Genomic DNA, 11,288 nt, shown 5'->3' on the forward strand with positions numbered 1-11,288 from the left:
ACCATGGAGATAAACAAAAACAACTTTATTTTCACAACTGCTACAATATGTATACAACTAATAATGTCTCGTATAATAATATATTCGTTTAAGCAACTCTCCAAAGTATCAATTTTGATGCACTTTAGGGGAAAGCAGTCTTCCGTCACGCCAGGGGCACTGCTCTTTGCGTTTCTGTGGCAAAATGGTGTCATTTTTCCAGGTTTACGTCACTTCCGTCACGCCACAAGCGTCAGTCAAGTCTCCCGGGTCGCTGTCGTTTAAATCGGGAAGTGACAGCTGTCGTAGAGTATATGAGTCAAAAGCGTTGCAGAGATGAGGTGAGTCCACTTCATATATTACGACAGTTAATTCTGAATTAACTACAAATACCGACAGAGAGCTACATGACGTCGCGGTCCTGACGGTTGCCTAGTAACACCCCGGTTCTTTTAAACTGCAGTTAACTAGGCTAACCAAAAACTAACTGTAGGGGAACGTTAGGAAAACTTTCCGTGGCAACCACATGAGAACCTAGGGGTGGGGGGGAACCTTGCCAACGAATAGTTAACGTTCCCATATTGTTAGCTGGGTGGACGTTGTTGTTATATTTAAAGATAAATCGGTGCAAAGTGTCTCAGTTTACTGTCGCATCAGTCTGCATATAACAAAGGTCACTTATTTATGTTGTTGCAGGCAAAGGTCTGTGCTGTAATGTTTGTTTCTTCATTGGAAGGAAGGAAGATTTAAAAAGAATTTAGGTCACATGTAAATCTGCATATAAAAAAAGCAATTATTTATGTTTTGAAGCAGCAGCAATTGATAAATGATTGGAGGTCCAGTGTGTAACATTTAGGAAAGTTTATTGGCATGAAAATGATCCATAATAATGTTTGTACCAAGCAAACCAGCCAGAGCGTGCATTTCCATTTTTGAAGTGGAAGTTTACAGGGCAAACAGAACAGCTCACTAAAAACCCTAAAGCTTAAATAAATAAATGAAGATGGAGGGTAGAAGAGTGGAGGGAGTTGTGAGTGTTTATATCCTTTCTAAAATACGAGGACCATCATTGGGAGAAGTGAGCAGAATCCTCAGTTAGCATCTGCAGTCGCACCATTAGATATGTCATTATTTCTTAAACACTGGACCTTTTAATGAGAGACAAAGAGCATGTGCTTTAAAGATAACGACCAAACCATAGTTTTGTGTCTGTACTGAACACATAAACGTTCATTGAGTGAAAATACATTTGAATTTGAGAGCTACTTCAGATTAGATTGTATTCTGAGGATGTGTGATGTCAATTCTTAAAAAGCTTCTTTCTTTTTTTAAAGACCTACCTCTTCTGAAGTTAAATGCAAAAGGAGAAGAATGCCATGGGTTTTTAACTGTGGATGGAAATGAATATCTGAATAGTATTGCCACTGTGACAGAAGATGGAACAATAATAACACATCACAATATCCAAAAAATGCTGTCTTATTTGACAACTGAGTCGATTGAATCATTTCATCACTAGATGGTTTCTTAATTCCCCTGTAAGTCAACTTAAATCAAAATCATGTTTATTCTTTGACTTCAAGGTCCCCTCTGGTGGCACCACTTCTTTTCTGCCTGCTCCTGGCTGCAGGAAATGATGTCACAGGGGAGGAGGAGAACAGGAAGCCCAACTTTGTCCTGATGATGGTAGATGACCTGGGTATTGGTGATATAGGCTGCTATGGTAATGATACCATCAGGTAAGTCATAGATCTGGTTGTGTTTGTGGGTTCCATTCCCTGCTCCACTAGTCTACGTACCCATGTGTCCTTGGGCAAGACACTTAACCCCCAAGGCAGTGTTTGAATGTGTATGAAAGATGACAGTAATAGAAAAATGTGCTGTATGGAAGTGTGAGTGAATGGGTGTGAATGACAAAACTAATAACAGAAAAAAATAAGGTTACACCTTCTCTGTCCTCGAAGGACTCCAAATATAGACCGACTGGCATCTGAAGGGGTGAAGCTGACTCAGCACATTTCCGCTGCTCCTCTGTGCAGTCCGAGCCGCGCTGCTTTCATGACGGGGCGTTATGCACTCCGCTCAGGTAATCTAAACACCCTCTGGAAGACTCATCCTGGTCATATTTGCATGTTAACGCAGTAGAACCTGCATTCATTAATACACTGTTTTTGCATGTGTGTCTGTTGAGTAGGAATGGGAAGCACTGGCCGTGTGCAGGTGTTGCTGTTCCTTGGAGGTTCAGGGGGACTTCCAGAAAGTGAGACCACATTTGCTAAGAGGCTGCAACAACAAGGATACACCACTGGCCTAGTGGGTGAGATAATGTAATGTGAGCTTTCACGTCCTGACCCTCATTGTAGAATTTCCTCTGACCCCTTTCCCAGGCATGAGAGAAAATACAATTATGGACATTTTGGGCAGGTCAGATCCAACTTGTTTCAGCTGTACACAGTGACATCACAGCCGAGTGTAGTGTGGAGTGGAGTGTGGGTTTGTACTCGGCTTGCCTTTCAAAAGGGATGATAAAACATTGTACATGAGGAAGCAATTACAGAGTCAGAGAGCATTGTTTTCACACGTTAGAAGCATTGGCAGCGCCCAACATACATATGGTTCTGCATTTGGTGCGCACACACACACACACACACACACACGTGCACTGTTTTGCACAAGAAAGGGGAAGATCAAATACATTTCGATTGGCTCTCGGTGGTAACACCCAAAAAACAGTGTTTAACCCTTTAAATCTCAATTCATGTGACACAGCTTTCTACTTGTGGCTGATCACAAAGAACCCCCACGTTTGTACCTGGACAAAACCAGATTCTTTTCATAAGGTTTGCCTACAGAAGAATAGTGTGTTTGTCGCTTCGGCAATACTGTTAAATTTGCAACAAAGAGAAAATCTATTCAGTCAAAGTGGAAGTGAAACAATATTTGCTATGAAACACTGTATCTCTGCTGTTTGAAACAACTCATCACTGCTCATGTGCCCTGGTGATGTGTGTGTGTGCTGACTGCTAATTTGTTCTCATGGCAAATATTTGCTTTGCCTCCAAGCCTCCAGCCCAGAGGCATCTGTCCTCGGTGATCTGATCATAGCCAGACTAAGCGAAGTGCAGGACTGAATGTTCCTAATGTGTCTTCAGTGCGTTCCTCGGATCTGATCACAGGAACCACATTCAGAGGTGGTATGAGGATGCATTTTACTGCACATTCCTGAGCTGCATGAACACAGTCTGTCCTCAGGACAGATTAGAGACCACCTTTTTCAGCTGATGACATCTGACCAGGGCTAGTTTCGCAGTTATTTTTACTTCAGTCAGCACTCGTACGTAAGTTCATTTGCAGCAACTGTCCCAATATTAAAGTTGATCTCCTTATTATTTTGTTTTTCTAATAGTAAAAACAACTCTTTTTTATGAGCGACGGGAGTGTTGATTCACTCAAGCCTCACGTCTCTTTTCTCTCACGCACATACACACACTCACAGCGTCACACGCGCTGACGGCAGACTTGTTGAAAGTACGGCTGCAACTAACATGTATTTTTATTTAATCTGTCTATTGTTTTCTTTGTTCTTTGGTTAGTTTTTTTAGACAACAGTAAGTTTTCCTTTACCTTGTTAACCAGTTTCTTCTGAAGTTAGGTGGTGACGTGCCTTATAAGATAAATCTTCCTGTCAGATTTGACGAGATGAGGCACGTCACCGTCGGGTGACAGTTCTGAGGAAGGCGGAAGATACATGCCGAAACTGGTTAGCGAGATAAAGGAAACACTTACTGTTGTCTAAAAAACATGTTGTTTTCTTTGTCAGAAAATGTCGAAAAAAATGTCGGTGTTTTCTAAATCGCAGATATTGAGTTTTAAAGATTTCTCTGTCTCTTTCTTTTTCTGTTGTCGTTCTTAGTTGACGACTCATTTCGATTCATCGTCGGTGCCCTAGTTAGAAACACAATTCTGTTCTTGCAAAACAGTGATGACATGAGTGCGTATGTGACTAAAGGGCAGGGAATCCTAGACTCGATCATATGTGGTCACACCACTGTGTGAACAGCTGTACTAGATTTTTCTGGCCATGATTGGATCACTGTGGACAGATTAATACCAGGCCTGAAATGGGGCTTATGTGTCTATATGGATATCTTGAATTTCTCCATCAATATGCTGTCCATTAGGTGGAGAGCTTACTGGGAATACATCTGCCTCCTTTGAAAAGTCCGTAGCTGACTTTGCTCGACCTATTTACACCACTGCATTTTAACATCGGCGATAATGGTGTTACTCCGAGAGCTCAATATGTTCTCAGGTGGTACGTGCTATAAAAAAGTTTGAGAAGCACTCTAGTCAATAAAAAGTTTATTTCTGCTTCACTCTTCAAATGTATACTAATGACCAATGATGTGGAGCAAACCCGTTTCACAGATGGGATGATTGTACTCACATTCCTGCCTGGGACAGACTGTGTAAAAGGGGCTTCTGTCTCCGCAGGTAAGTGGCACTTGGGTGTGAACTGTGAACACAGAGGGGATCACTGTCATCATCCAAACCAGCATGGCTTCAGCTACTTCTACGGCCTGCCGTTTACCCTGTTCAATGACTGTGTGCCAGGAGAGGGGAGTGATGTCTTGGCTGACCTCCAGAGCACGCTGCAGTTTATGGCAACTATTCTTGGAGTTGGACTTTTCACACTGGTAAGATAATGAGATAAGAGAAAATAAATACAGTGGAAGTAGGAAAGACAGAGAGACGCATCGGAGTTGTCAGATGTCAAGCAGGAAATGAGTGAGAAAACAAAGTGTTTGTGCAGTGTTCACCCTTCAGCAACATAACTAATGTGTAATCACTTAGAAATGAATCACAGTGTTGAAAGAAAAACAACAACTTGGAACACGGGCTACAATTGCAAAACCCGCTTCAGGGCAATGCAAAACAATGCCAAAACTAAATTTGCTTTGGACCTGGCAATGGTAAATAAGACTAATGGGAACTAGAAACCTTGAAAACTGGACGGAGAGAAAAAATAAATTAATTGGGAAATAAAGAACCACAACAACTTAGAGTGGCTTTCAGGGAGACGGACTAATAAACTGTTCAGATCTAAATTTACTGCAACAAACACAATGTAGCAATTGTTTCACTTGATGAAGGTAAGTAACTGCTTAGGTAATCATTTGTGATGTCATCTGGCAAAACATGATTTACTGTAACCTTAACTTTAATTAAACCTTGCCTAATCAACTGGAGGAGCCTTTTTACAATTTATGTTGAATGTGTTCATTAGTATACGATCATGTTTAATGCTTTTGAGTTTTTATGTGAACTATAACCAGACATTCCCGTGTGGTCCTGTGAACTGTGATGTGAGGAGACACGAAATGACATGAACCATAACATGCCTTTACTTTAAAATGTATGTATGTGCGACTTAGATTGAGACTGAGCACTCGTGTGTGTCCATGTTTGACTTCAAAAGAAAAATAATTAGCAGTAATAGCGTGGTACAGTCCTGATATTTCACTATCACCAATGAAAAGACAGGATTATACAGTATGTTGAGGGGTGTGTGTTTTTTCTCGTTTTAAGTATAGAAGTAACATCACAGAATACTAGTTGTCTGGATACCTGTGATAACTGTAATAGGTTTCATTTGTGTGTGCATGCGTGATGTCATTTCAGGTGTGTGTCCATCTGTGTGGCCTCCTTGAAGTCAGCCAGAAGCTCCTGGTAGCACTTTTCTTTTTTAGTTTTGCAGCAACTGCTGTTTGGTACGTGCCTTTTAAACTCTTGCCGACCTGGAACTGCATCATCATGAGGAACCAGGATGTTATTGAACAGCCAATGACGGTAGATACACTGCCCCAGAGGCTGCTGGGAGAAGCACAAAACTTTATAAGGAGGTAGGAATCATCCACCAAAACACCAGCTTTATTGCTTTAAAACAAAACAGTTTGATTTAGCCTGATGTTTGCATCGAACAATAATTAAAAGCAGCATTTATGGATTTAAATTGACTGAATGTTAAGTAAATGATGCACTTACTGTATGTCTGATGAGAGCGCTTCTAATCTTCCTCCTCAGGAATAGTGATCGTCCGTTCCTCCTCCTCTTCTCATTAGTCCATGTCCACATACCACTCTTCAAAACCCCTGCGTTTGCAGGCAAAAGTCGCCATGGTTGCTATGGGGACAACCTAGAAGAAATGGACTGGTTCATAGGTGAGTTTAAAGGTTCAGTGCAGAGGATAGGTTGCCATCCAGTGATGAGGACGGAGATTGCAACTGAGTACTTCTCCCCAACCTGCAGTGGCTGTCAGTTAAAACACAAAAGGCCCTGTTTGTTTGTGTGTTTGTTTTTATTCTGGGCTGTTGTTGGAGCATATGAGTGAAACTAGTTTGAGGTTAATTATCTTATTTAATTTGATCTGACCAAATGTCTCCAACTGTATTTGCTAGGTAAGTTGACAGAGACGGTGGACTCCCTTGGCCTCGCCAACAATACTCTGATGTACTTTACATCAGACCATGGTGGACACCTCGAGGATGCAAACTCAGTCGTGGGCCAGAAAGGAGGATGGAACGGCATCTACAAAGGTAGATACAGTCATGTGTGTCCCTGATATTCTTTTTAAATGTGTAATTTTCAATGCTTTTACTACAAAAAAAGGGCATTTGTGTTGTAATTCCTATATGATCTTTAGGTGGGAAGGCTATGGGGGGCTGGGAGGGTGGGATAAGAGTACCTGGTATTTTCCGCTGGCCTGGCAGACTTGCAGCTGGGAGAGTCGTAGATGAACCCACCAGTCTCATGGACCTCTACCCTACACTCAAGTATTTAGCCGAGGACACACAACCAGACAGGTACAGACTTGTGATGTGGATTATTGTTGTGTGTGTGTGTTTGTGTTTTTGGGCTTCATGTCTAAATTGTTTCCACTGTTGTTGAAGAAAAAAAGCTTCCAGACAGCACTTAATAAATACACTTGTACGGCAAACCACAATACTGAGTGGGGGGGAGACCGTACAATTACCTCTAACTTGAGCATGACGATGTTAGTGTTTTGTAGCCAGATGATTACAGTGTGGATGCAGGAGTACACATTATCTCTAAACAAACGTTCCTTGCTTTGGAGGAGGTTAACTTGGCAAGCACTGACAGATAATGCTACTGTAAATATGATTCAAATGTGTGTGCTGCTCTTTGAGGCAAAAAGATATTTGATACTTATTTTATTGTTACTTGTTTATGTACAATATGCATCAGCTCTGGCTGATTGTACTCAATTCCACTGTAAGTCGCTTTGGATAAAAGCGTCTGCTAAATGACATGTAATGTGATGTAATGTAATGTAAAAGCTCTGGATCAGCATCTCAGACCAGAGCAAATGCCTCCTCTGCTACATCGCTGGTCTCCCTTTGGCAACACGTCGCTAAGCCCGATGAAAGCACCAACTGAACATGCAACGAGACGTATTGCAACTTCATTTACAACTGCAGGAGAAGCACTGCACTTCCAGCTATAAACGTTAGCCCACAATAGCACTGCATGATGTGTTTTACTGCAGTACAACTTCTCACTCACATAGAAAGAGATGAGTAAGATTATTTTTTTACCAATCTTGTGATCACACTCGGGAGAAAAAAGACCAGGTCCACGTCAATATTGACTTTGGTTTGATCTCTTTCTTTGTCAAAGGCCTTTTGTAGTTTAAGAACAGTTTCTGTCTGAAATCCTGAGTCAAGGTGAGCAAAGATTGATATTGATTGTGAAATATTCTATTACATAGCGCCAAAGGTCAAACGTCTAGTATCTCCTCTGCATTAAGTGTTTAACCTAATTAAACTTCACCCTCCGCCTCCTCTCTCTCATTTTATTGTCCTTTTTCCCCCACAGACATTCAGACGGCTATAACCTCATGCCGCTGTTGGAGGGCAAAGTACAGAGATCCGATCATGAATTCATGTTTCACTACTGCGGCGTGTACCTGAACGCAGTTCGCTGGCACCCACCAGGCAGTAAGTTCACACATTTGACACAGACATGTTCCAAATCATCTGGCAGACCAATACAGTGCTTAACAAGTTTATTAGACCACCACCCAATGTAAGGTTTCTGCCACAGCTGCTCGAAATTCACAGCATTGGCAGTTTCATTTTTTATGTAACGGGTAATAAACAGCTATGTAGAAGCCCTTTAACCAAAATGATATTTTTAATGCTAAAATATAATTATTATTGTTACTGTTTTACAAAAAACAGAAACATATTATTGTGTCTTGATTAGGATGTCAAATTATAGTTATTTACTTGCATTCCTGAACAGAAAAATGAGTTTTAGTGCTTCAATGTTATGCTCAAATTTGCATATAAAAAGGTGAATTCAGTTTGTTATGTGCCAAAGAAATAACTTTAACATTTTTAACAAGTTTTTGAAATGACAGGTGGTCTAATAAATTTGTTACGTGCTGTATTTCTGCCAATTTGGTCTGATCATTTATTCTACTATTCTATTCTATGCTTAACGATTGGAGACCTCAACACATTTTATCAAACTCAATTAAAAACCAACATGACAAAATGCTTGGATGTGTTATTGTAAGTAAAAAAAAAAAAGATTTATTGAAGAGATTCATTTAGATTATAGGCCAGATTTCATTCCGCTGATTGAGCTGGTAAACATGGTGAATGCACAACTGCTGTTTCAACGTTTCTTTCATCCATGTTATGACAATTTATAATGGCCTGTACTGGGGAAAAAATATCCTGATCCCTGGTGTGTATTTTCATCCAGGTGACTCCATCTTCAAGGTACACTTTTTCACCCCCAACTTTTCTCCACCGGGAGCCGGGGGATGCTATGATGGTAAAGTCTGTCTATGTCACGGGGAACATGTGACACACCACGATCCACCGCTGCTATATGACATTTTCCACGACCCCTCAGAGTCTCGCCCACTAACCCCCGACACTGAGTCGAGATATGCCGAAATCCTTGATCAGACTGCCAAAGCTGTAGAAAGACATAGAGGTACCCTTACACACAAACATGATCCTCAGTCATCGGCACACAGTGTTCAAAGTCAGATGACTTGGGAGAAGATTCTGTGGAAACCTTGGCTCCAGCCCTGCTGTGGGACCTTTCCATTCTGTGGCTGCAAAGAGGAAACGTCACATAGTTAAGGGAAAAATACTCCTTTTAGAGATTGAAACTTTTCTACTTAACGCTTTAAAACATGCAGGAAAAAGTATATTATAATAATTAGAATAATAAGGGTCACCTTTTTCATGAGCAATATAATGCAGCGACTGTGATGCCTCAGGGTGCTTTCTGGTTCTTCCACATTTTTAAGCATCTTAAAGATGTGATGTGAAAAATATCCTGGAAAAAAGATTTTCAACAGGACACAACTTGCATTGAGACACCAAAAAAGAACACATTTTCAAAAGGGGAAACTAAGTGAAATCCTAAAATGATGCAATGCAAAATGAATATCAATTTTAATACTGCTGACCATAATCAATAATCGAATGACGGTTAAACAGTGCGTGTGCTGCACAGTGTCTACTCACTACAGAGAACAGGGTCTCTGCAGGCTGGTCCAGTTGTTAATTATTCATTTATTTAATGAATTTATTGAATCACTTCTGTTGCTCTTTAAAAGTTGTGTTTGTTTGAGAGGGAAATGCTTTGATCGTCTGATCAGAATGTATCACCGTTCACTTGGCTTGGCGGCGGGAAACGTTTAATCTTTACTAATCTGCTACTTCTTCTTATGTTTAATTATGAGGACTTGTGCATTTAATGAGTGTTGGCTTGAAAGTAACAGATGGTTTCAACGGACACTCAAGCTTGAAATGGGAATGAATTCATTTCCTTTTTGAAAGATACTCCTTCATCCTGACTTCGACTTGACATAGGTCTTAATTGAAGTCATTGTTGTTGGATAAAGCTCTTAAAAAGCCTTTCAGTGCCTGAAGTAGAACTTCAGAACTTATTTTTGTATGTTTCGTTATTAAATGAAGGATCAGTTCAGTGCTTTTTTTCTTTCTTTTTTTACAAGGGAACTTGATGATGCTTGAAATAAACAGAATAAAGAGGTTACTTTGGACCGGTTGGCTACGTTTCACTTGAATTCAGTCAGGTATGGTAATAATGTTGCAGTCTTTTTTGGTACATGGTCCATGACAATAAAGAAATCATGAATCCACAAGTCCTTGTGAAGGCCATTAGGGGGCAGAGTCAGACCGTTAGATGCAGCATGCTCCTGTTCTGTCATTTTAGGCTGTGTGGTTTCATTTTGAATGTGTGCAGTGCTAAATAAGTATATTATGCATATTCTTATGTGCAAAAGTACCATCTTAATGGCAGTACTTAACAGGTATCACTGTAACATTATTTTTTGTGATGGCATACATTTCACCCCTCGGTGCATTCTAGTTTGTCTTGTTCCACCTGTTCCAAGTCTTGTTCCACCTTCAGTTATTCCTTCCTCCTGAGTATTAACACAATATACACCCATTATTATTCCCCCCCCCCCCCCCCCCTGTTATTCATCTGTCACTTTGTTTACATAGTAATGCCTTTTATCTTTGCGCTTGCCCTTCAAAAAGATCAGCGCTTATGATCAGCTGCAGAGCAGCACTGCTGAGTGACGGTGAGGCAGGCTGCGAGTCCTACTTTGACTACAAGGACATCCTGCAGTTTCACACATCTTCAGTAATAAAATACTTTGAAGACTGTGTGAACTCCTCCATCATCTGTGCCATCATCATCACTCATTGTTATCACCATCAGTACTTAGTCTGACTTCCTCCAGCAGTGGCTGGTTGTCAAAACATCAAAGTTTGCTACAGTGGCAGGCTGTAATTGCTTTCCTTCCACCCGTCCTCTCTTTCCTCTTCCTCCATCTCTTCAAACTGCTTTCTTCCACTCCTCCTCGTCGTCCTTGTTGTCCTCCCCCTCCAGAAAGTCCACTCACATCTGCAAGCGAGGAGGGAAATTTCAACATCGTGCTCGTCGTCGCCGTCCATATTGTAATCGTTCCCATCATAGTCTTAGTATTTACTTCTCTCCCTCCAGCAGAGGCCCGTACATCAAACACTCAGCAAGTTCATCACACCAGACTCTCCATTATACCTCAAACCGTAAATCATGCAGTCGACTGTACATAACGACATTTGGCTGTACATCAGAGTTAATGATGGCTGTTGGGAGAGAACGTTGTTGGCTGTATATCATGTCACACGCACACACATGTAGCGTGCACACATGGCCGCATAGAAACATACGTGTGCACAAGTGCGTAC

General features: G+C 41.0%; 1 protein-coding gene across 2 annotated transcripts; it reads left to right on the forward strand.

Annotated features, from left to right (window-relative positions):
* The first annotated feature begins 221 nt into the window (after window positions 1–221).
* Window positions 222–10,090, forward strand: arsh (arylsulfatase H). 2 transcript variants are annotated; one of them, XM_058652278.1, is made up of 11 exons: window positions 222–320; window positions 1,563–1,718; window positions 1,944–2,065; window positions 2,174–2,296; window positions 4,474–4,676; window positions 5,662–5,882; window positions 6,064–6,200; window positions 6,438–6,575; window positions 6,683–6,842; window positions 7,876–7,997; window positions 8,773–10,090. In XM_058652278.1, the coding sequence occupies exons 1-11, from the start codon at window positions 316–318 to the stop codon at window positions 9,159–9,161; spliced, it is 1,776 nt and encodes a 591-aa protein (XP_058508261.1). In that variant the 5' UTR covers window positions 222–315; the 3' UTR covers window positions 9,162–10,090. The 2 variants fall into 2 exon arrangements, with proteins under 2 accessions (XP_058508261.1, XP_058508268.1); XM_058652285.1 differs by lacking the exon at window positions 222–320 and having other exon boundaries at window positions 1,565–1,702.
* Window positions 10,091–11,288: the final 1,198 nt, after the last annotated feature.

This window comes from Solea solea, chromosome 2 (assembly GCF_958295425.1).
Source record: "Solea solea chromosome 2, fSolSol10.1, whole genome shotgun sequence".
NCBI classification, from domain to species: Eukaryota; Metazoa; Chordata; class Actinopteri; order Pleuronectiformes; family Soleidae; genus Solea; species Solea solea.

Bases quoted from the DNA above. Each gene is read 5' to 3' on its own strand.
- arsh (XM_058652278.1), top strand. The intron at 1,719-1,943 runs GTAAGTCATAGA...CTGTCCTCGAAG, and splicing joins TATGGTAATGATACCATCAG to GACTCCAAATATAGACCGAC. The intron at 6,201-6,437 runs GTGAGTTTAAAG...TGTATTTGCTAG, and splicing joins AGAAATGGACTGGTTCATAG to GTAAGTTGACAGAGACGGTG.